This window comes from Corvus moneduloides, chromosome 1, assembly GCF_009650955.1.
Source record: "Corvus moneduloides isolate bCorMon1 chromosome 1, bCorMon1.pri, whole genome shotgun sequence".
Taxonomy (NCBI): domain Eukaryota; kingdom Metazoa; phylum Chordata; class Aves; order Passeriformes; family Corvidae; genus Corvus; species Corvus moneduloides.
Window position 1 is genome coordinate 27,252,521 of NC_045476.1, and position 26,075 is coordinate 27,278,595.

General features: G+C 41.1%; 1 protein-coding gene across 11 annotated transcripts in view; it reads left to right on the plus strand.

Moving 5' to 3' along the window:
• Window positions 1–26,075, plus strand: part of NFX1 (nuclear transcription factor, X-box binding 1) — an 89,106-nt gene that overhangs the window by 27,309 nt on the left and 35,722 nt on the right. For all 11 annotated transcript variants that reach the window (XR_004239026.1, XM_032103043.1, XM_032103098.1 and 8 more), the window contains exons 4-13: window positions 11,585–11,662; window positions 13,876–13,981; window positions 17,441–17,512; window positions 19,221–19,360; window positions 20,318–20,417; window positions 20,556–20,773; window positions 21,539–21,636; window positions 23,020–23,050; window positions 24,202–24,284; window positions 24,825–24,933. Coding sequence is in view for 10 of the 11 variants with exons in the window: in XM_032103043.1 (XP_031958934.1) it covers window positions 11,585–11,662; window positions 13,876–13,981; window positions 17,441–17,512; window positions 19,221–19,360; window positions 20,318–20,417; window positions 20,556–20,773; window positions 21,539–21,636; window positions 23,020–23,050; window positions 24,202–24,284; window positions 24,825–24,933 (1,035 nt within the window). In the remaining variant the exon portion in view is untranslated. The remainder of the gene's footprint in view (window positions 1–11,584; window positions 11,663–13,875; window positions 13,982–17,440; window positions 17,513–19,220; window positions 19,361–20,317; window positions 20,418–20,555; window positions 20,774–21,538; window positions 21,637–23,019; window positions 23,051–24,201; window positions 24,285–24,824; window positions 24,934–26,075) is intronic.

Consider the following 26,075-nt stretch of genomic DNA (forward strand, 5'->3'; position numbering starts at 1 on the left):
TAAGAATGTACCACTGGGGAGGTGTTTCGGGGCTTGACCCATGAGGTTGATTTGGTAGTAAATTGTTTCGGACTCGTAATTTCTCAGAAACCAGTCTGCAAGAGGGTCAACAGTGGCCCAAAGGCGCCTATTTAACATTTAATTGACTGGTAGTGGGCAGCTCAAATGTCATGTAACCATCCCCAGTTTGGTTTGTGGAACCCAGTAGATCTAACTCTTCTGGTGTCCCCATAGTGACATGGATGCTTTTCAAGAATGCAGCTTGCTAGCAGGCACGCTGCTGCGCAGGCTTGAGTCTGATCAGCCCTGAACAATTGCCATTGCCTGTGGCATTCCCGATCAGGGAGCTGTTGTCTAGCATCCCTCGGAAGGCTTGCGGGTTAAAATATGGGACCCCAATTAAGCAGGTGCGAAATGGGTCCCCTGGCATGGCCAGGCTCAGACACAGAGTCTTGCCCCGTTAAATTAGCTAGGGTGACCCACATGTTTTGTCTCTTTTGGATTGTTGGCAACATTGTGTGGGACCCGGTTAGGATGCTTACGAGAAGCAAACCTCTCAGAATGTTTGCGGGCCCAGCGCTGCTTTGTCGCTTCCCAGCGTTTGGGGGCCACCACATGCTGCCATGGGACATGAATCTGTGTGCTACACTCTCGCCCTAACACTGCCACACTCCGTACTGCCTTCACTCAGTCTAAATGGGCAGACAGCCGATCGAAGATGTCCACCAATGCCCTTGTCTCAAGACAGTCAAAAACAATTCCCCACTCTACCTCTGTGTCTGGTGCTATACGCAAGAATTTACGTAACTCCCCTTCTTGGTTCTGCCTTCGATCACAGTCCGCACAAGGTGGGCATGTTTACCACCTGCTTTCTAACGTTAGCTTGTGTATCCAGAGGGTCCACTGACAACCACCGCAAGTCACTAGCAACCACCCAGGGCAGCCGCTACATTCGTCACAGGGTCTCGCTATTTCCCCCACACAGAGAGTGGTGGACCTGGCAAGTTCTCAGCCCCCTCACTCAGCCACGTCTGCAGCCTCTCCCAAGGCTTCTCGGGACAGGGGTCCCAGAGTTCCAGCTGTTGTAGTAGTGGCATTACTTTCCTCAGGAGCCGACGCTGACTGTGCCTTCCCGCTTTGGGGTCCTGCATGCGTAGCACGGCACCACTTGCTGGGCACCCGCAGCGGTCCCTCTGGGGAGGAAACACACATATATCCTTGGCCATTAAATAGCACTGGGCTGGGACCTTCCCACAAACCCATTCGAGGGTTACGGTACAAAACACTTATTCCTGGAAGAGCTTTCTTGATTCCCTTACAAACCGTCTGATGATGGATTGCCACTGGAGGCTCCTCCCTATCCCTGGCCAGAGAGAGGAAGTTCAATGTAAACAGCACTTTGCTTAGCTGTTTACTTGGTTCCATCTCTTCCCCCTTCTGTCGGCCCAGATATTCTTTTAGTGTATGATGGGCTCTCTCTACCACTGCCTGACCGGTGGGTGAGTGTGGGATCCCCATGATATGTTCTACCCCCCACTGCTGCATAAATCTGGCTAGGCAACCTGGTTTTACTGGCCCATTGTCCGTTTTGATCTTTTTGGGTACCCCCATTACTGCAAAGCAAGAGAGCAGATGCCACTCCACGTGCAATGCCTTCTCTGTCTGAGCAGTAGCCCACAGGAAGTGTGAAAAAGTGTCAATTGTTACATGGACATAGCGCTGTAGGCTGAACTCAGGGATGTGAGTGACATCCATTTTCAAACCCTTGGGGTTAACTCCCACACCCAACCCCGGGCCGTGATGGCTACAGCGGGGACAAGCCCGCACTATGCCTTTCGCTTCTATCAGCAGGATCCTAAACTGTCTCTGCAGGGATTTTGCGTTTTGGTGGAACAAATCATGGCTACATCTGGCTTGCTCAAAAATGCTCGCAGGCGGGAGATGCACTATGGGGGCACAGGTCACCGCCTCGTCTGCACGGGCATTGCCCTCTCCCAACCTGATGTTCCACTGGTGGCTCTGAATGTGCAGGATACAGTAGGGGTGTGTCCGTTGTCACAGGGTATGCTTCAATGTGATAAGCAGTCTGCCCAAATGTTCATTGTTAGTATGCCAGATTTCTGCATCATGAATCCGTTGGGCTATTCCAACGACATACAGGGAATCGCTGACTACATTCACCAGTTCCTTCAACCACTGTTGTAAGGCCCATATCATGGCGTGCAGTTCAAGTGTTTTGCAGGCTGTCGGCCGGTTCTCCTGCTATGACATGAGTCTTCCAGTGGTTGTTCTCTTTCCACACACAGGCGGCCTGCTTTGTCTTCCTCCCCACATCCATGAACACTGTGCACCCTAGTACCAGTCGTTCTACATTCAGTGGGCGGTCCAGCCACTCATAGCACCCCAGCAGCTGTGCCAGCCTTCCCTGTGGGCGCTTGTTATGGACCACACTGGTGAATCCGAGCAGAGCTTCTTGCAGTGCCTCCACATGGCATAGCATCCACTCCAGGTCCCCTGTCCAGACCGGTATACTGATGTCCTCTGCCTCCCTGCTATCCAACTCCACCAGTCGGTTGCGACTCTTTCGGATTAAAAGCGTTACCATCTCTACCCTGGACTGCAGTCTGAAGCGTGGCTGAGTCGGCGGGAAGATCCATTTGAGAATCCGGATGTCCACCCCCTTTTTCTTTTGCCATTGGTGGATGATGGCATGTGAACCTGCTGTGCCGATCAGAGTGATGAGGATGGCAAGTGGGACTCCTTCTTCTCTGCGTGACACCCATGCGTGCTGCAGCTTATCTGCGACCTTGGCAAGAGCTGCTGCTTGGTCCAGGGAGCATTCTCGAGGTTCGGCAGCGTTCGTCCTGTGCAGCCATGGCAGGAAGGGGGCAAGGTCGGCGTTCGTGATTCCCGCGACTCCGCAGACCCATTGCAGATCTCCTAGCAGATCTCCTAGCAGCCGTTGTGCATCATGGAGCGTGGAGATTTCTGTGTTTAGCTCGATCTTTTGGGGCCTAATTTGCGATTCTGATAAGAGCCAGCCCAGCTACTTCCATGGTGCAGTCCGCTGGATCTTCTGGGGGGTGATCTCTAATCCATCTCATGCAGTTGCTCTCTGACCCATTGCATCTCTTTATGTGGGAACTCTTTAGCAGTAGCTATCAGGATGTCATCCATGTACTGGTAGATGAGTGCTTCTGCGTAGCATCGTCGAATGGACATAGTGCCCAGTCAACATACAGCTGACACAGCGTGGGGGAATTTTTCATCCCCTGGGGTAGGACAACCCACTCGTAGCGCTTAGTAGGCTCACTGCAATTCTTTGTGGGCACTGTAAAGGCAAAACGTTCTGTGTCCTTTGGATGCAGTGGGATTGTGAAAAAGCAGTCTTTTAAGTCAATTACAGTGATTTGCCATCCCGCTGGAATCACTGTAGGAGCCGGTAGCCCAGGTTGCAGTGCCCCCATAGTTTGAATGCACGCATTCACTTGTCGAAGGTCATGAAGGAGGCGCCATTTTCCTGACTTCTTTGGGATCACAAAGATGGGGGGGTTCTATGGGCTAACCAAAGGCTTGATGTGTCCTGCCGCTAGCTGTTCTGTAACAAGCTGTTCTACTATCTTCAGCCTTTTGTCCGTTACCGGCCACTGCTCAACCCAGACAGGATCATCTGTTAACCAGGTGAGAGCCCGTATGGGTGGCTGATCGGCAGTGGCCGTCAGCATAAATGCTGGTCTGTGGTGAGCACGAGGCCTAGCTGCACAAGGATGTCACGTCCGATCAGGCCTTGCAGGGTCTGAGGCAGCTTCATAACATAGGGGCGATGCACAATGGTTTGATTGTCCTCAAACTCTAGGGTAATTGGGTTTGCACTTACTTGGGGGATTTGTGTTCCCCCCACCTCTACCAGCGTGGCTGCTGGTTTTTCCAGTCCCCAACCAGGTGGCCATATCGCCTGGTTAATTATGGTAACGTTGGCCCCTGTGTTGAAAAGGAGCTGTATTTTGATGGCTCTGCCCCCCTTCACAGGATCACTTCCCGCTGAGATCTGTGGGCCAGGTTCATTGTCCAAAACATGTCGAACCCAGAGGACCCAAAAGTGTGGTCTCCACAGACACTGTTGTTGCTGGTTCCCCCGTTGGTCATTAGGGGAATGGGGACGATTTGGGCAATGCGACTGCCCTGCGGGATAGTCATGGGTGGTTGCATCACGTAAGCCATGATCTTAATTTCACCAGTGTAGTCGGCGTCGATAACTCCAGGGAGCACCACTACTCCCTGCCGGCTGGTTGATGACCGCCCCACGAGTAGGCCACCCAAACAAGGGCTGTCTGATGACGGGGGGGCCTTGGCTGTGGTTGGGATCAGGGTGACCTGGTGGTTCATCAGCGTGATTTCTATTGAGGTTGCCACGTCCACGCCGAGGCTCCCTCGGGTGGCTGGCTGGTTCTGTTGAAGGAAACCACCGGGGTTGCACTCGACTCGTGGATCTTTGGGGCGCTCACTTGTGTCCTGACGCATGGCCCCACCGTGCTGCACTGGCCATTTCCCACACGGTGGCATGCTATGGTGGCATGGGTGCTGGAATTGCAGTTGTGGCACCACACTGTTTTCCAGCAAGTGCGCCTCAGGTGCCCCTCTTCACCGCATCAGAAACAGGCTACTCTGCCTGTCTGGGGACCAGGAGGTGGGCCAGCGGCCTTTGCCCCCTTTTTTCTTTCCTCCCCTCCGGTCAGTGCTGCGGCGATGACTTGTCCCTGTTTTTGCGGGACATTCTGCAGCGTTGCGGTAAAGGCAGCTGTTTGAGACGACTGCTCCGCATGGCTAGCACGCACGAGCATCTCGTCTACTCCTGCTCCCTGGGGCAGTGTGGCAAGAATTGTCTTAGTTTGCCTATTAGCATTTTCAAAGGCAAGGGTCCGGAACATTTGTTCTTGGAGCTCTTCAGAGAGCTCAGTTGCATCCTTCAAGGCTGCTGACAGACGGTCAATGAACTGACCATATGGCTCCGACAGCCCCTGTCGGACTGCTGCGTATGGAGGAGACTTCTTCTTTTCGGGTACTGACCACGAGGCTTTGTGGGCAAGAGTCTGTGACAACTGATGAATTATTATGGGCATGGTCAGTTGCATCACCGTCTCTCCAAAAGCCCCACTCCCAGTTAGCATGTCAGCTTGGATCACATACAGTGGGTCTTGTGTATCACCTTGGTGTTTGCTAGCTTCCTCTTGTACTAGCCACTTCCACATTTGCTCCCAGAGCAGGAACTGTGAAGGGGTTAACAACAATTGCGCGATGCTGATGCAATCATTCGGACACAGGGCATCTGCTGTAAATATAAACTGCAGGATGCTCCGTGTAGCTTCGGACCGTAAGCCGTGCATGGTGACCGTTTGCTTTGCTTGGTGCAAGATCTTCCAGTCATGGAGTTCCCACCTTGCGGTGTCCCCCTGTATCAGTACAGGGCAGGCTAGCCCTTCAATAATCTCCTTCAATAATTGCGTTATGGACATCTCCATTCCATCTCCTTCGCAATGGATCAGTCCTCACTGTCGGGGCTGATGGAGGCGATGGCTGCACCTCCTCTTGCGGGAAGGGAGAGGCCGTAGGCACTGCGCCCGGTTGTCCCGACGGGAACGGAGGAGTTCTGGTGGCTGTCTTGACCGGTGGGTCCACGGGACACCACAGTGCTGATGGTGTGGTTTCGCAGACCTTAGACTCCAGCGCGTCCTGACGTGTAGACAATTCAGCGAGCTTCTTCATGAATTCATGCATCATCTCTTGGTGCTTCTCTTCCTCTTGGGGCTGACCCCCGGCAGCCCTGGCTGGGTCTGGCTCTGTGGGTGACAAAGTCTCAGAGGCTGCTTCGCAGTCAGACAATGATCCGCTGTCCAGCAGAGGGGGGTGGCGTGCTGCCGTTTTTGGCCGGGAGATAGGACCGCTTGCTTCCCGTATGCTCGTCTACGCCCCGCCCCCAGAGTCGGGAGCCTGAACTTTCGCCTTTGCGACCATTTCTCCCTCAGACTTCTGAGGGGTAACTTCCTTCCCCGTCGCGTCCAGCAGCTCCCACAGCGAGCGTACGGGTGCTGTTGTTCCCTTCACCGGTCAACCCGCAGTCAGCCCAAAGAATTGCGCAACCCTGGACTCCGCCCTGGCCTCCGGCTGCTGCTCCATGAGACCCTCACCTCTTTCCTTCCTGGAGCTGCCACCCCCCAGGGCTTCCATGGCTGCCGTGGCCACCTTCCTCTCTGCTTTCATTTCTGCGAGAGTATTAGTCACAGCTCTCCACGTTAATCCCAGAGCTTTTACTTCTTTACCTTCCTTTCCGCCCTCAATTGTGGACAGCCACAGTCTGTTTCCAACTTCCCACCACTCTTCTGTCGAGAACAAAGGCGAAGTGCATTTCAAAAACCATTGGAGTCATGTGAAAAATGACAGCTGGTTTGGCCAAGGCAAGTGAAGAAGTCTCCTGATTATCTCTGGGGAGTCATAAGGCATTGCTCTCTTCTTGGTCTGCTTGCTTTGTGGTGTGTTAAGGAACCGTCCCAGTCCTCCCATTCATGAGACCCTCTAGCAGTCATACTCTCAGCACCAGAGAGTTTCTCAGCTGGACCAAAGCCCCTTCACAGTGGACAGCTGCAGTGAGCCAGTGGGTGCTTCACTTGACTCCCTACTGTGCAGAAAATCACGCTGTGAAAAGCCAGTGTCCATAAAGATGGAGTCCTGCAAATTTATTCGAATGAAGGGAGAGAGTCCACTAGGCCATACCCCATGGGATCTCTTGAGTTTTTAGAGGATGCAGCCTCCTTTTAAACTCCCAGCTGCATGTTGCCCTCCTCCATTCCCCATTTGGTTGAGGGACTAGGAAGGTACAGACCTCCCAAACTGCCTACTAAATATTCCCCCTTGAACATGTATCCTCCCCTGCACTCCCATCACACATTGTATGACCATTAAAACTAGCTGTAAGCCCATCCTGGGTGGAGAAGCTAACATTCGTAAGTCTATTAAGCCTGTGCGTTTTTTCCCAAAATTCAGAAGTTCAAGCTGTGCTTGGCTCTGCAACAAACTTGGGCGGCTTGATGTTTGTAATGATCCCCACACCCATTCTTCCAGAACATGATTGGTCCTTTCAGATTGAGTCACATGTGAAGAAGTTAATACCCGTTTCTTATATCATTAGTGAAGACCCCCACACCCATTCTTCGAGATCGAGTCGTTTGTGAAGACATTAACACACATTTTTCCCATCATTATTTCTACAATTGTAGGTTGTCTGCAGCACTCAGAACTAGAGCATGGATTTTTATTGTATCTTGAAGATGTCCTGGTCAGGAGGAGGAGCTATGCTGGGCATCACTTTGCCATCTTGTGGAAAGATTCTTTCTTATAAGGAAGAAAGCATTTTACTAAAATTTTGAATTATGTCTTGAAGGAATGTGACCTTAAGGTATCACATACCTAAGGTTAATCTGACAAAAATACCTACACTGCACACAAGATCTTTGCTTATAAAGGGGAAATTGTTGTCGCTTGCCCCCTTCCTTTTTTTACTTCTTTTAAAAACTAGTGGTTAAGTGGTGTTTAACTTGTGCCCTTAAATTGATAGAACAAAAATTTAAGTAATTTTGTCCCTTCTTTGTAGAGAAGATAGTTTTACTGGTATTTCCATTTTGACTGGAAGGATTGGAGATATTTGAGTTATTACAACTGTCTCTTTCTATTCTGCCCTTGGTCTCCACTTCCAAGTGGGCTAGTGATCTGTACCAGTCAAATGCTGGCCTCTAACACAGCACTTCTAAACGTCTGAGTTTCAGTGGTCAGAATAGAAATTACCAAAAATTTTGAAAAATAGTTTCAAGTAAGGAATCTTTTTATCCAAGAAGGAAGGAGAGGATAGCAATTGCGAAAACAATCTCTAGTAAAAGGGAATGAGGTGTGTTGATTCTGCTTAGATGACTGTCCTTTTGGTGTCTTTGGAATTCTGCCTACTTCACTCCTGTTTATGAGAAGACTCATGAAAGTGGATTGTTCTTTCTGTAGGATCATCCTCATTCTCACTTTCTTTAGTAATCAGGATTTGTAAGGAGTGCTTACAGGACCACTTCTTACAAATGTCAGGCGTCATTCTACTATCATTCTATGCTACTGTAATTGCACCTGAATCCTGGAATAAAACTTCTGTTGCTTTTAATTTTGGAGGAAGGCAACCATTCTTATCCCTTGGGGGTGAACATATATTAAAGCAAAGATAATCAATGATGATGAAGAAGAAAATGTGTCTTGCAGGAGGTTCCTATTTTATGGGGACCTTCACTATACTCTAGAGAAACTGCTTCTTGTAGAGGACTGGGCATCCAGCTCCAGGGGAGTTGTTGATAGGAGAGGTCTTCTGCTGGCCTCCTGAAGCTTTCAGGGTAGACTTATCTTCACAGCTTTTGAAAACATAACATGGAATAAGAATGAAAGAAATTGTTAATGCAGTACTTAAGTATAATGTACTGTACTATACTGTAATCCCACAAGGAATCCCGTAGTATTTAGTATGCTGGCTTTAGGAGGAGCCACATAAGGTGTTTCCAGTTTTGTCAGCAAATACGCCTTTTAGTCGTCTGCTGCCAGTTTTTGCCTGTAGCTTTCAATACTTCTCTCTGAGATGCTTCTTCTGAGATTCTTCAGTTTCTAGCAGTCAAAACAAAAAAAGTCTTAGGAAATACAGATTGGTCTTGACCATAAATGGGGAAGTATATGCCTTGTGCCACTGTCCTACAGCTGCTCAGCCCATAATAGTAGAGATCTCTGCAGCAGTCTTGGTGGCACAGTAATATGAGCTGGGATAAAGAGGGCTTGTCGGGGTTTGACACTGACTAGAAGCCAGGCACCCATGAAAAGCTATTCACTCATTTTCCTCTGCTATAGCTAAGCAGGGGAGGGGAAAAAATGAAGGCCTCATGGCTGAGGTAAGGATTAGGGGAAAAACACTCTAAGGCAAAACTGGTTCACAACTTAAACAGTATAAAGAATATTTATTATTAACCAAATTAAAAGTAAAAAAGGTAATGAGAGCTAAAATAAACCTTTAGAACACTTACTTTCTTCCCAGCCCCTCCCTCTTTCCCTCTGACTGCGCAAGGAGACAAAACTTGAGGTTTTTGGTCAGTTGTTCACTTCCTAGAAATCTGTCCTCAGTATGCTTAGGGAAAAGAGTTTCTTTCTTCTGCTGTGCCATGGGATCCTTCCCACGGGAGACAGTTCTCTGCAAATTTTCTAGCATGGTCTTAATTTTCAGGAATAGCAGCCCTGCCCGACCTGCTGTAACATGAGTCCCTCCATTGAATGGTGCAGCCGTCCCAAAACTGAACATCATGAGTCGTTTTAGTTCATGGGGTTTAGTCTTTTAAGGAGAAGCTGTTCTAGTTTGGAAGCAAGGGCTCTCTCTGTCTCTGGAAGAAAGGGTCTTCTCTCTCTCTTCGAGTTCCTCACTAGATTACAGCTTTTCAGCATCCACGTGCTCCAGCGCGGGCACTGTTCCTCATGGGCTGCAAGTGGATCTCTGCATCCCCCCATGCACTTCATGAATTACAGGGAAGCAATTTGTTGTATCATAGTCCTCACCACGGCTTGCAGAAGAATCTCAGTTCCAACGCCTGAAGCACTTCTCCCTCCTTCTTTTGCATTGACCTTAGTGTCCCCATGTTGTTCTCCTCACCTTTGCCTTTTCTCTGACTTGGGAGAGAATTGGCGTCTGTTCTCAAGTTCTGTCAATTGAAAAGTTTTTACAGAGTTCTACAACGCTGAAAGGTTGATCCTGTCTGGGCTTCGCATCGGGGAACTGCTTGCCATGCCTCTTGCTGCTGGCCACATGGTCCCCGCCGGCACCACGCGGGCCATGCTGGCCACCAGCTCCACTCAGCACCTCTCCTCATGGGGGGCACCAGAAAATGAAAAGTTGCTGCTGCCCCTGCTCTTCTGTCCACAGCATGGCTGGTTACAAGTGGCTAAGCAAGTAAAGTTCATTGCAAGCTATGCTGAGATGGCAGCGGCCGTGCCGCCCTGGCCGTGCAGTTTTGGCCGCGACCCCGCCCCTGGCCACATGGGTGCTCCTGGCACTGATCCTGGCCACATGGTCTTGGCTGCATGGCTGCTCGTGTTGCCGGGATGACCCTCCGGTGACGCGGCCCCAACCGCCGTACCGGGAAGGGCCCCGGCAGCTGCTTCTCCACCCCTTGGAGGGGAGGAAGAAGAAGAGCTTCCTGCGTTTTTTGGGGTTTTTTTCTTTCTTAAATATGTTGTCAGAGAGCCGTTGCCAACTTCTCTAATTGGGCTGGCAACTTGCCCATTGTCAGAGCCTTCAGCAATTGGCTCTGTGCTGGACATAGTAGAAGCTTCAAGCAGCTTCTGCCCCCACCAAAAACCAGGCTGTTAAACCAACACAGGGGTATGAATAGGCATTAAATACTGAAAAGAATAGACATGCATTAGGTTTGCATTTCTAAACTGTCAAGACAGTCTGTAATTTGGGTCATTTCAGTTTGTGAAAATAATTTTAATTGTGCATTATGATGGTTAACATAAGAAGTGTTCAACCCAATTGAAGGTGAACTGAGGTGTGCCTGTCATTGCACTGCAATTGTCTTGTCATAGGTATAGTTTCCTGTTTGCAATCCCTTCTGCTTTCATAACATGAAATTATCATGAATCTTGGTCAGATTTCTTAATAGTGAAGAATAGTTCTAAAATCACAGTTTTATTAATTTACCAGCACTGAATTGATTGAGAGAAAGTGTTAATCAGGGTTTTTTTTTTTAATATCTATATATCAATATAAAAATATATATCTCTTCTCTATGACCCCTTTTGTGTTCAGTAGTGCTCTCAGACTCATACTCTTAATAGCGAGATGTGTACTGAATTGGGGAAAAATGTTCATTAATGTCACTTTTCTTACACTTTACTGTTCTTCCTTTACTGCTAACCAGGACCCTCCTGAAACACAGAAACAAGAGAACTACTATATAATAAAATAACAACTTGAAGAATAATGTCCTGATATCTAGGTATTATCAACTTTAAATAAATAAATTAGATTATTCTGGTTTATATAACACTGGTTTATTCTGGATGTGAGGCAACACTAAATTGGTCTTCTACAAAACACATAAACTCAGGAGAGGGTAGTGAAAAGGAAAGTACAGGTGGTGCTTTTGTGTGAGGTAATTACGTTTTCCTCACCAATTTCCCTCTCTTAACACTTTTTTCTCAGTTTAGATATGGTGCAGACTGTCTATACTCTAGCTGTATGTCTTATAACAGGGCATATGATAATAGAAAATTGGAATTTTAACATTTGGCTTTGCTTCACTAAAAAGTTGGAGCCTTTTCAAATGAAATACCATGGCTGTGTTGATGTTGATACTGTATAAAATGTATTTTTATTAACCTGTTTTTTCACTGCCTCTGAGTAAGTAGAAAACTTAATTTATTTGCAGCTGTGGTAAGAAACAGAGCAGAAGAATTTATTCTAGGCTTGCAGATTAGGTCTTTTATTTATTTCAAGTCTTTTTAATATTTTTTTTATCTACAGATGGCAATAGCGGTTGGAGATGTCCAGCTTGTCAGAATGCTTCTGTGCAAGTTCCTAAAACTTACACTTGTTTCTGTGGTGAGTTTCTCACTTGCTTTTGCAAAGAAAAACAGTTTTGTCACTATGATTCTATTTTGTTAATATGAATTTCAATATTGGTGCTTGTTTGCTTACATACCTGGAACTCCATTTTTTTAAAATTCTATTGACACTGGAAGGTGGCTGCACAGAGAATCACACATATGCCACTTGAAAAATAAAAAGAAAGAAATACTAAGTCCCACATGGTAATATTTTCATATCATTATGTAAAAATAGTGACTTTTATGAAATAATGATAGATTTTGGCTCTTATCTTGAAAGCTTTCTTTCTGTAGAAGGAATGAAATAACCTGCATGTGTTATGTCTTTCTTTGTGGCAAGATACACCAAAGTAATATACAACTTAAGGATACAGCTGCCTAAACCTTTAAATTGATACAGCAATTTTGTGATTTATGTTGTTCAGGGACACATAGAGCTTAAATAGGAAATAATATTCAGGCTTTTCAGACTTCTATGTAGATAAGTGTTTAATAAAAAAGGTAAATGGCATGAGTACAGCATTCACCAAGCCATAAATATAAAACAAAAAGGAGATATTAATTATTTTACTTAATTGCATAGGTGTCAATAAGTTTTGTTTGGAATCTACACTTCTGTAATCTGTATTGTTTAAATCAGAGTCACTGGAAACTTTCACCTCACTTTCTAGAAAATAGAATGTTCTGAAGTTGAGACAGAAACTTTGTCAGTAAACTTGCCATAAAAGAGATAGATTTGCTAAAATAGGAGAGTTTTATCATTTTACCTAAATGTGTCAGTGAATCAGTTAGAAACAGTGCAATGCAGTTAAGGCATAGTTTTTGTATGACAGTTGTGAAATCTTATGAGTATAGGGATAATAATTCCGTTAGAATGAACTGACCATGAATGTAAATTAGACCAAATGAAAATTAGACTTTTTAAGACAAGACATCTCTCTGTTAAACAGAAAGAAATTCTCCTGAGCCTAAAGACCGTTTCATGGTTTAGGAGATCTATGGTAAGAACCTTAAATTGTCTGCAGAATTATTACTTGCGGAGCACCATGGAGTAACATAAGAGTTTAATCTTCTGTAGATAATTTTACATTAATGATACTTAATTTGGACATCATCAGTTGCTTATGCAAAGCTATCTTATATTTGATGCAAGGTGCTAATTATGTACTGAATTTGGTTAAGTGTGATTTTTTTTTCACACTTTCATGAGGAAATTCTGAGCTTATTTTTCTGCTGAAGCTTCTGATTTTTGGGACTTTCCTGGGTATTCAATTAGTTTAATTGAAACTCAGGTGAATAAATGCGATCTGTAGCATTTATTCATATTTTCCTAACTTAATACTTGTAGAATATACATAGGTATATTAAAGAGTTAAAATTATGTAATTATGTCACCAAAAATGTATTTTCTTGCTGCTTTTGATTGTCACAACTCAAATTTGTAACACTGGCTCAGTTGCTTGACTGTTAATTTAATTCCTCGCTTGCCAAGAGAGTGTTAATGATGGCAGCTAACCTTAACCCTGATGATCATCTCATGCACTTAGAGCTGTGAGATTTGACGGTAGCATCTCAGATTAGTTAGAATATGGTTTAGTACTTATCTGAAATACAGAATACTTGAAGCTAACATACCTCTTGTTTAAGACTTCTGCTTCATTCATGAAAGTTCATCAACTTTTAATATTTAGATTAGTGTAGAGTCTGCTTCTTTTTATAGAAGTGACTTTCATAATTTGCCCACTCATTTAATTCCCTATTCCCCATTACCATACCAGGTAGATCTTACTTTCTGGGAGTCGTATCTTTTTACTTTCTCCTTTTTTTTTCTCTCTGCTGCGTTGAGACAGCAAGGGAGTTTCACCCTTCAGTTTTCTTAGGTACTGTGCAGCCTGACCAACTATAGGGGGCTTTTAGTTTTATGTATTTTATCAGTTTAATTTAATGTAAAGTATCAGCTACCTGCATGTCTGCTGATTGAGAGTACAGAAGGAAAGACTCTTCTGGAGCTTGGTCTTCCAATGGTACATTCTTTTAAAGAAGTTGAGTATATATCAGTACAGAAAAATGTAAACATTTGTGTAATTTTTTTGTCAAAGAAGACTACTTGCCAGTATTTAAAATACCACTTTTTCTCTTTGGTATGATATTTTTCACAAATGCAGTCAGGTACTCAATAAATATCTTTTTGTCTTTGACGTGGTGTAGGTAAGGTGCATAATCCTGAATGGAACAGAAATGAAATCCCACATAGCTGTGGGGAACTTTGTGGAAAGAAGAGGCAGTGTTTGGACTGCCCGCATCTTTGTAACATGTAAGTAAATGTCTATCATATAAGCATTGAAACGATTTAGAGAAAATTTCTAAAGACTGTATTTGCTTATTTTTTTGACTCCAGGATATGCTTAGAGATTTAGAACCTATAGAGGTTTATAGTTGAGTTGAAGGAAATGGAGGCTATTTGTGTTTGTATGTGTAAAGTGAGTTCATATGAGAGCATGAACAGGAGGTCTACAGGAGTTGTAGCAATATTTCTGTCGTATTTTAGGAACTGAACCAGCTGTCTGACTTGGTTTCAAGAATTTTCATTGAAGTAGAGAAATAATAGTGTCTGAAAGTAACTCTGAACAAGTTCAGTGGTCCACCAGATGTTTTAGGTGCTGCTATTCATGTAATAATGTGTGAGTATCTTAATTTGAGATCAGTGGTACTTGGTTAAACTGAAAGACGACTTCTTTCCTTTGTTTCTTTTTCTTTTTTTTCGCTTGTAAACTGTTGAGGGTAAAAGGGTATTTGCATTTCTTTATTTGTTGAGACCATCAGATAGTTTATCCAGAATCCCTCATGGAGATTTTAATCAGTATATATAATTCAGATTTGTTTTGCTAACATTTATTGGTATAATTCAGTGAACAGAGGCAAAGGAGAGCACCTCTGTTTCCAATTTTGGATGTTTTACATTAGATTTTTTTTAGTAGTGTAGTAGCATTGCTAAGATTAACACCATTATATGATCTTTTTCAATGTATAAATATGCTTGCTAGTCAGAAACGTAACTTATATTTTGTTACATAGCTTCAATTTCCATGTATAGAAGTTGGTCCTTAATATCTGTTCATGTTTCTGGTTTTGGAAATTTTTAATAGAAGCAGTTGTTTCTGTTCTTGGTACACAGTCAAAAACTTCAGTCATTCCAACAAATATATTGTCATCTGGCACTTATTCCAAGATTTGCTAAAGCTCGGAACTTTACTAGAACTTTACTCTGAACTTTTTATTTAATAATTTCAAATATATTGTAACATTTTACTGAATGTCAGAATAATTCTTTAATACTTCTTTCCCATACATGAAAATGTTGTATTAGATTTCTTCTCTATACTAGATCTGATTTATATTTATGTATTATGTATTTATGCACAAAGATTTGTATTATATTTCATGTAAGTGTCATAGGTGTTTTCTTAATTTATAGAATGATGCTAGATCAGATCAACTTTTCAGACTATACTTGATGTAGCTGATACCCTGAACAGAACTCTGATTCTCTTGGAGACCAGCTGCAGGCCTTCATCTTGGGAGGCATATGTTCATGGACGTATTTTTTGCCCAATCAGAAATAAGCAGACTTCTTAACCACTTTGAGAACTTCCTGACCGCAAACTTCTGTGTGTGTCTCTGTGCTGAATGAAATTTGAATTTCAGTCTTAAGTGCTGTTGTATGGATCAAGTATATCCTAGAACTGTAGCCATACTGTAGCTTCTGCCTAAACTAAATTGTACCAGAGATTTTAACACGTGTATAGGTAGGGATGCGTAGAGAATACTTAGTTCTAAAGTCAGAAGTTTGATTTCAAAGCATTAGTTTTTGCATTACTACAGTTTTTCTGTTCATATTAACAAGAGGTCAGAAAACTGTCTCAGAAACACACATTGTCAAAACTTTGAGAAGTCTGAAAATTAATTGTGCGATGCTGTTCTAACAAAAGGCATCTTGCTGTAAGACTCTAGTCTACTATTACCGTTATTTACAACTTTAAAATATTTGTGATCAGTATCATCAGAAAGTGTGCCAGGAATGGGGTTATGGAAGAAACCTTAACATTGCTTGAATATGAGAGTGTTGAGAGAAATAATAGACCAGGTAAAAAACTTAACATGACAAGACATCTGAAGATGGTGGGCCTTCTCACTTTTCCAAATTATGACCTAGATCATAGTATTTTGAATTTATATCTACTTTAATCTGATTGCTAGGTTTAGAAGTTGGCATCCAGCCTTTAGAATCCTACATGGATCCGTGAGAATTAAAGTCAAGATAGTGAAATATATAGTGCAGTCCTTTTACAAGAGGTTTTCTTGTAAGATTGGTTATCTTGTATGTTGCAGAAAGCATGTTAATTCTCATTGTCTGAAGTTCCACAATACAGTTTTAATTAATTCCGTAGTTTTGCTTTCTTCCTGCTTTCCTGTGTACACATCCAGTTCTGCTTTTTTCCCTCCATTTCTTTGTGCCTGCTCTGGTGCTTTTCCAGCTCTTCACTGTGTCATAAAACTGACCTATCAAAAGATGGAGGGTTGTAGTGGTTTTGGTAATTTGTTTTTTGGATTTGCTTTATGTGATGGGGGGTTTTTCATTGTTTTGAATTCATTTATTGTGCAATTGCTTGGCTTTACTGTTAGAGCTGGCATAGCTTGAGTGATAGATTAGGCCTTATTGTCAGCTGGGAGGAGCAGTAGAGGAAGAAAGGAAGACAGACCACTGTTGACGAACTGAGGCATGACTCAACTATATAGCGTATGACTGTAGTAACTGGTGTACTAATTAGTACTTGTAGTTACTGTCCTTGAGGAATTTAGTAGTTACCATGTAACTGGGTAGTCTGTGTTTATGGGCTTTTCTGGTGTTTCTGGGTTTTTTCTTTTTCTTTGGCTAGGATGTCTATGCTGGTCAGTCCTGGCCAATAATAATTGCTCCAAATGAGAGCTGCTGTTTTTACAAATGAAAGGAACTGGGAGCTGGCTGAGCAAGAGTGCAGACAAAATAGTTAAGTATAATTTCACAAACCTGGGCTTGTCTGTACCCAACTAAGGTCTTACATGCAGATAGGGAATATCTCGTGTTTCTTGAAGTAGGAGGTAAGATCTGGTAATCATGTAATGGACTGGAATTGATGACACTCACAGGAAACTTCTCTTGATGGTAAGAAAAAAAACAGAGGCAGACTTGCTGTGTCTCCCATGTGTTACCTTACAGGAAGAGGAGCAACACCTCTTAATGGTGGCACTAGAAGTGCTGAGTTCAAAGATAAAACCACCAGCTCAAAGGAAGAAATTAACAGAGAAGGTTTTATCTTTAATGTGTTTAAGATCACCAAGGAAATAAATACATTAATAGTTTGGACATAAGATGATTGTTTTGGTTATTATCAATGATGAGCACAGTTGAGTTGATGCATGTTTGCTGGTGAAATGGTGAAATGCAAAATATCAAATGTGTCAGTAGCATAGTTGATTTGTTAATAGTACAGTTAATTTGACAGCAGCAGGAGTACAGTTTTTCCTTCAACATTAGTGATCTTTGAGACTGATACAACTGTCATAATCAAATAATTTTTTCTTGTGTTAAGACTGCTTTCATACCCTGCAGGAGTGAGTGTAGGAGTCCTGTATAATGTTCTGATAATGCACTTAGGGTTGGGTTATGCTGGATTGTGTCTCTGGGAGTGTAATAAAGCTAAATTTAACTTTGCTTTTTTGACTTACTTTTAAGTCTGTGCCACCCAGGACCTTGCCCTTCGTGCCCAGCCTTTGTGACAAAAACTTGTGAATGTGGACAAACAAGGTGAGAGTGCTTCCACTATGCAAACAAATTTTAGTTATTATAAACAAACAAAAGAACAGTTTAAAATTTTGTATATTAATTTTTTTCTTTCTTGCAGTTTATTCAAAATATGCTGAACAAAGTTCAATCTGAGCATTAACTTTTATTTGTGGTTAAAATAATTTGGAGAATTCTATATTTTGAAAAAATGCAGTTACTTTCAATTTATCAAGAAAGAAAGTCAAAATAACAAACAAAGACTTGTCAGTTTATGATACATGTAGCTGAATTGTCTGAGCAGTCTGTGAACTGGTTCGATTTTGAAATCCTGTACTAGTATTTATTCATTTTATTTGCTAGAAGACTCAGAAAAAGTACTAGAAAAAGGTTCACATCTTTTCTGTCTGAGTAGAATGAGGTCTTGAATTACTTAATTCCAGAAATAATTTCAAAAATAACACATGCTTTTCTCAGAAACTGTACAGAGAAGTCTGTAGTGTATTCCAGATTTGAAGGCTGTCTCTTCCTTGCATGTTTGGTGCATATAGTGTCATTGCCAATAGCAATATGGGGTACTACCTATACTATGTGTGATCTCTTATAATCAGTTGGCCTGAATCTTTAGAATCCCTTTTTCTATTTACCTAGAACTGATTCTGTGTAATAAATTGTTTGCCTAAGCTTGTTTACAGAACCAAAACAAACATAAACCAATTTCAGTGTTAGCATTCTTGCTCTGGAAAAAAGATTTTTCAGACTTTCACAATTATTTGTCAGTTTGAATCTAGTAGTACACAATTTTTCAGAAGAAGGTACTGCAATTTCTGTGGCAGTATTTGTAGGTAAAAGCACTTTGTCTTCAGCAGAAAAACGGATTGGTTGTATATTACTGAATTATATCTTCCGTAGTAATATCACCTCTTTATTGTTTTGGGGGGTTGTTTTTTTGTTTGGGTTTTGTTTGGGTTTTGTTTGTTTTGTTGTTGTTTTTCTGACTCCTTCTTTCATTTAGAAGTTTAATAGATGCAAAACTTCGTTTTGTTATTTTTTCCAGATGTTACCTACTTCACCAGATTACTGGTTTTTGTGATACTACACTTGATACTTAAAACTTGCTTCAAAATAGCATTATTTCATATGTACTGTATAAGCATCCAGGGTATATGGCATGGCATCACTGATGTTAGGATGTTTTAAAATTACTATTTCAAATAGACCTTTTACAGCCATTGTATGAGCCATCCAGAGTTGAAAAAATAGGAGAATTGATTTTGTCCCATTTTTTGACAATTTAATTAAAAACTCAGTTATTTTCATAGACTACTGACCCACTGTTAAGGCCCATATCCCTATCTTCATTGTGCTCAATGGATTTAGGATTGTTTAAGTCTTCAGAAAGATGTCTGGATTAGAAATATCTGCTTCTCTGACAATGCATACATGAGTTTATACATCAGGTTCCAAGTTTTAGTGTCACCTTGGGTTGTTTTCCCCTATTTTCACCCCAGGAAAAATTCTGTAGACTAGCTGCTGTGATAGGTGTTTTACTTGAGTGAGGTGGAAGAGGGGAAGCAAGGGAAAAACTAGTGTTATTTCCTGAAGACTTTCATTAGTAAATTATGGTGCCTTTTGAAGACTTTGGCATTTTACTGAAAATGTATTTCCCTTTTTATTAAATACTGTGTAGATGTCAAGGTAGCTGACAGGCTATGGTGTCATTTCTCTGCAGTCATTCAGTTCGCTGTGGCCAATCAACAAAAATTCATTGTTCTAATGTATGTGGAAATACTTTAAACTGTGGAAAGCACAGCTGTACTCAAGTGTGCCATGCAGGAAAATGTTCACCTTGCCAGTTAACAGTACAACAAGGTAAGTACTGAAATGCTTTACGGGTATCCACCCTATACAATTAAAACAAGAGGGTGAAAAAAACTAGTACCAAGAGGTAAGTGCCAGCTTTTACTTAACACAACCAAAATCTATCGTTGGAATCCTGCCACGATGATTAGGCTGTTGGAGCATGTGCCTTATTAGGACGGGCTGGTGATACTGGACTTCGTTAGCTTGAGAAGGCTGAGTAGTGGCATTTCAGTAGCTAATAGGTAGTTTAAGAAGGCAGAGATAGGCTATGCATATGTGAAGGATGAAAGACAATGGGCTTAAATTCCTTGTAACTAGCTGTAAGGAAAACATCTTTTCTTGGGGGTTTTCAAGACCCAACTGAATAAAACACTGAGTAATGTGGTCTGATCTCATTGCTTTTAGGTAAGGGCTTGGACTAACTAATCCTTTCTTACCTGAATTGTCCTCTGATCCTACTGATCATAGTATACCACACTGGTCCTACTATAATTATAAGAATTAATTAGACAGTACATGGAAGAAGAATAGAAAAAGGTATAGGAAAACACATTACAACAAGCTTCTCTTGATTTCTGTTAAAATTTTCTAAATTTGATCTTGAATGGAAATTAAATTAACTATGTATGCCAGTATATAAATAATTTTATAGAACAGTTTATACAGAAAACGGCAAGTTAATTTTCTCAACTTTTAAGGTAATAATTAACTTATATATACTGCTTTAATAAATAAACTTTTTGTGCACATAGTACTGCTTTATCAAAAGAAATAATGCTGGAATTCCAGCTTACGTAGGACAAAAACCCTTCATTGATGAAGTAAATCTAAAGAGGAGCAACTTCTTTATTCTTCTAAAAATTGACTTTAAAACTTTTTTACTTTTTATCTTTTTATATTTGCTGGAGGTGTTTTGTCACTGATACTCTCTTGTGTTGTTTTCTATGGGATATTGCTTTCTTTCAGTGTGTTACTGTGGAAGCAACTTTAAAGAAGTATTGTGTGGATCAAAGGAAGAATTCTCTGACGGTTTTGGGAGTTTCTCATGTCAGAATATATGTGGCAAGTAAGGTCACTATAACTTACGCTTTTAAAAACAAAAAGGTCGTTCTATTCACAATGATTTATTGTAGTACTCTTGGGATAATTCCCCTTTTAATTTTTTTCTTGTTTTCTCTTTTGTTTCTTCTACATTTTTTTCCAGAAAATTAAATTGTGGGAGGCACAACTGTAAGCAAGTATGCCATCCTCAGCCTTGCCAGCTCTGTCCACGACTTCCACAAGTTGTATATCGTTGTCCCTGTGGTCAGACTCCTCTCAGCAAGTTACTCGAACTAGGATGTGTTGAACGTAAAATTTGCACAGATCCTATCCCATCATGCGGAAAAACATGTGGCAAACCTCTTTCCTGTGGTAGCTATGGTAATTAGAAATTTCTGTATCAGAGTATTTGAAGTATCTCATAGTGTCACTGAAATTCACCGGAAGTCAGGTGAATAGAACTCCTTTACATCAACGTAGCGTTGAGAAGCAGGCATTCTTTATTGCGGCGCCAGATGCGGGGGGATAGCTCCACCTAGCGTGCATTCTGATTCTCTGCAAGTGCGTTTCTTACATACCTTAATTACATACATCTGCATCACAATTTGCAGAAATCTCGTACATATTATAATTGCTCATTACCATATAACCCTCCTCCTGGCTCAGGCTTTTTATGGTCTTATTTTGGCTGTGGTTGCATTCCTAAGCCAAATGTACTACCCTCCCCCCCCTCCCCCCTGCCTCCAAAGTCCCTTTATCTTCCTTCTGTCCCTGCTCGGTAAGCAGATCCTGCCCACCCTGTTCCTTTTGTTAAAAGTACACAGACACAGTCCTTGTTCTTAGATTAACCCTTCAATATCAGTAGTTTTAAAAACAAAACAAAAAACCATGGTCTTTAAATGTTTAATTTCAAGAAATAAATATTTTATTAGCTATTTTGAGTTTTAACCAAAATGAGTGTAAAAACCACTGCAGGTTGTGCAGTCTGGCTGTTTGTTCATAATAATGAAATCAGGAATAAAAATCGGGAAATAAAACTGCACATAAGCTTAGTATCTTTGACCAGTGATGTTCCTGATAAATATGAAGTTCCAGGTCATAGACTTTTTTTATTCTTAATATTTGTATTTTCATTTATTTTGCTAGAGTTCATTCATACATGTGAAAGCCTTTGCCATGAAGGAGACTGTAGACCATGTTCTCACACATCAAATATTTATTGTAGGTGTGGCTTCAAAAAAAAGGTGAGTGTGTAACCATGGAAACAGGTAATCCTTACTGCTTTTTAAAGCTGTGGAGAAAAAGGAGCTGAAGAAGCATAAGAAGTGCTGTGCTCCTCAGTTGCAAGAGCCACATTGTATACTAACTGATAGATGGTAACTAGATTATACTGTGAAGTGGTAACATGCTATTTACTATGAAAGCAATTTTAAAAGTATTATGGCAGAGCTTGCACTGAGTTCTATTAGTGTAAATGGTCTGCAAAATCCTGTATTACTCTGGAGTATTTATATAGCACAAGGAATGGTAGTTTGCCAAGAGTAAACTGAGAGAAGAAAGGCAGCCTAATGAAAACTTTATAGCAATAGCTTGTAGACTCCTGTAGAAGTTTTCGTAGAGACTATGTTGTTATTGATTTCCATTCTTTGTACATTTATATAATGTTTTGTTATTTAGTAATTATTATATTTTTATATTATATCAGCTATTGTTATTTAGTAATTATTATATTTTTGAACTATGCTACTTTCTGTAATCATAGCTTTGAAATTTTTGGCTATTATCACAGTTATATTTTTCTGACCTGTTATATATCATCTGCAAGTAGAGATGGCTTCTGAGTATATGAGTCTGTAGGTGCATAGAAATGACTGAGAGTTTATTAGAAGTTGGAACAGTTTTCTCCTACAAGTTTGCTGAAAGTAGTTATGGGGTAGAAGGCTTTACATTGCATTTTGAGTCCTGAAATAAAGTAGTGAGGTTTTGGGTTTAGTTCATGAAGTTTCTCACACACCTGAAAGATGCTTCTTAAAAAAGAGTGAACTACACCGATAACTTAAATCAGTCATGAAAAATGTGATAGTCAGAAATGTCAGCTTAGAATATAAAGGTGTGGTGAAGGGTTGAAATGTCAATAATATTATTTTCATCCATCACATTTTATTTTCATATTGAGGTCTTTAGGTGTAACTTTGTATAGCATAACATTTGGCTTCTTCTTTATTCTTTTCTTCCATTCTTCTGTCAGACTTGCAATTTTGACAGTTGGTCAAAGCGCAAATTTATGCACTCTTGTCAGTATCCTCTGGGAAAGCTCTATTGGTTTCCATTATGCAAATTTCTGGTTTCTTGGGACAAGCCTGATTCTCTCCGTTTACAGTGACAGTTTACAGTGGAGAATACAAAACTACATTTTTAAAAAATTTTTATTGAATCTTTGAGGAACAAATGTTGTGTTAAAAGATTTGAGGATATTTTTTTCCAGTTTTTATTTCAGTTTTGAATACAGATGTGTTATACACATGGAAACTGAGTGTGCTTCTTTCATGTGACCAAGTGTTTTCTAGATAAGTATGTTTCAGTTGTTTCATCTATTTTAATCTAATGGCTCCCTGTTTGCTTCCTAGGAAATCCCATGTGCTCTTCTCAGAAATAAAGGTACAAGGTTATGATACATACATAATGTAAAACTGTTTTTAAAACTGTACACAGCTCGTAGTAATTTGGGGTTTGATTGACAAAGTTGGCAAACAGCTGATCTGTACTGCATCTTTTATCCATACTTCCATGCCAAATTGGTTATTTCTGCTGCTCATTCATGGTGCTGGTCATGCTGCTATGTTTGGGAAAAGGTTTGAAATAAACATCTTTAGTTTTCATTCATCTTCTGTGTAAGGAAAGACTTCTTCACATTTGATCTGAAAGATTTCAGACAATGTCTGTTTTATTTTGAACAGTTTCTTATGCCACCTGCCATATTCAAAAGATTGTCCTCCCCCTCTTGCTCCCCCCATCATCCTATATAACTTTGGTCAACTTGCACAGCTCAGATTCAGTGTAATGGTTTTAATCTGCTCTTGCCTGTGTTTCTGGGGAAATACAAGCTTTGATTCTGCTTCACATTGTATGGTGCTGATCTTTGCAGCTGGTCATTGCATCTGACCTTGGCAGAGTTCCCATTTGATGCTTCTTGGTATTCTGGATGTAACATCTCAAAATTCCCCTCAGTGAAATCTTTACTTGATTGACCCCTATCATACTGAGGTGTTTATTTACAAGATATATAAGGAAGTAATATGCATATTTCCTAATTTGAGCTTTTGTCTATGAAGACTTTGCTCTTAATGGAGTCCAGAAGTGATTCCTTTTGTTAGCTGTGTATGGTAATAAGGATGTTCTTTGTTAGCAGTAGTTTTATGAGCATACAGCAATAGTTGTTTTTAGCTGACTTTTACTGCCCCACCAGTTCAAGCAGTCTTAAATTGGATGTTTGTGGTACTTCAGTGTATCAGAATATCCTGTTTTCTTTGTTCTATTGTGTGAAAATAAACTTGCTTCATGTATTCTGCTTTCCAAAATCCTTTTGAACAAGGGTTTCTTTAAAGAAAGGCAAGTGCCCACATGGGGAATTAGTGAGGGCAAACAAGTAATATAAGTTTGCTTGCTGGCTTACCCTGTGTTAGTCTCTCCTAGACCATGCCCTGCAACAGCCTTAGCATAATACTGTGATTGCAGCTTTTGTTCTGAGCATAAGCAAAGACCTAAAAGTTAGGACTTTTGGGACGCTTTTTTTTTTATGTTTTTAACAGCTGCTATTACATTCATGTGTGACAAGCGGTGCAACAAGAAAAGATCATGTGGACGACACAAGTGTAATGAAGTTTGCTGTGTGGTAAGTGTACATGTGGTTTTTTAAAATTGTTTGATGTGATGTGTGTTTGATTTTGGTTGTGATGTTAACGGTCTTTTTTTCTTTTGTATCTTTCCATTTTTGTGCATCTTCATTCTCTATTTGCAGTATTGGTCATGCTCAAAAAGTTTGTGTGTGTGCATTTATTTTGCAAGTTTTGTTTTGTAGTTGTCATTATAAATGTAAAACTGCGTTTCAGCCTAAATGCAGTTCAATCAGTGTAAAGGTGCTTTTTGTCAATGCAGTGATTCCAGGGAGAATGGAGAGGGAAAGCATATTACTTAACAGAAGAAGCATAAACTATGTAGCTGTGTCTGTAACAGAAGTCTTAACAGAATCTGCTTTAAAAATTGTGTATCCATACAGTGATGGAAAAACTGTATAGATCTGGCCTAAGCTGTTGTTTGCACTATACAGTTTTGTCAGTCTATTATTAGAAGTAGATTGTGACCTCAAAGAGAAAAAAATAACCAATAGCGTTTATAGTTCAATTCTGCTTTTTCTTTTTTTGCCTTCTCTTAGGACACAGAACATAAGTGTTCTTTGGTTTGTGGTCGTAAACTCAACTGTGGGCTTCATAGATGTGAAGAACCCTGCCATCGGGGCAGTTGTCAAACATGCTGGCAAACAAGTGAGTTATGTGCAAAAGTACTTAATTGTTATTTATTATAGAAATACATTTATATCTCTGTCTGACTCTGACCAGTTAATGTGATCTATTTCACATTGGTGAAAAGGAGAAAGACAAGGTGGTGTAGATTGTAAGGATACTGTTTACAGCTCAAAGTGTCTTAGCTGCAGTAGTACATGTGTCTCTCCTATATTGTATGCACATGGATATAGTCAAAGACCTCCACTTTATGGAGACCAACTTTTCATGGAAACATCCTGGAAAAGAGAAGGTGCTGGAGCCTCTGAAGCTCACTGTATTTGAAACAGCGTTGTAGTCTGTCTTAATAGCCTATGAGTATGATGTGCATGTTGACTGTACCTCTCATTAGAAAAATAAATATTTGTCTGTCCGAACATTTCTCTTTACAAAGCAAAATAGTCATCTTAATGTCTCAGGGGTCCTGGTAGTAACTTCTGGTCTAGTTGAGTCAGAATGCAGAGATTTTTCTGAGCAGTTGTTTTTCTTCACTGAATTCCATGGGTTTAATAATTAAGGTAATTAAAATTCTCCACATTGCTGCAATATTTTTGAGGATTGTATTTCACTCTCAGATTAAAGGAGACCTAAGGATTGCCTCCATTGTTGAATGTGATACAATCTAGTGGTTAATGTTCCCTGCTGAAATTTTTCTGAATACAGGAAAAGCAGCTACCTACTTCAGGAACTAGATTATTATGGTAGTTTAGCTTAAATCTCTGTGTCCATGAAGTTTCCAATTCTGAATCTGTCCAGAGATAAATCAATTAAGCAGTGTCTTTAAAGATGTCTTGCTTTCTCTGGATGCTGCTAGTTGAGATTTCAGATGCATGCATTGTAGGATTCTATATGATTCTGACCCTGTAGTTGATGTGAGTCCTTCTCAGCACTCAGAAGGCCATTCTTGACTCTGATTCAGCTGTCTAGCCAGCACTTTGCAGTTGGCTTATATTAGCCATGGTATCAAATGCCATGGCATGGTCAGCTGTAAGTCATTTCCCTACTCATTAGATTGGATTTCTTGCCCCTGCTTTCATCTCCACTACTGTTTTTGCTAGGAATGGTGAGGACTGACATCAAGATATAATACTGGAGTGCATCTACACCTCTGTGTGCTTCCCAGG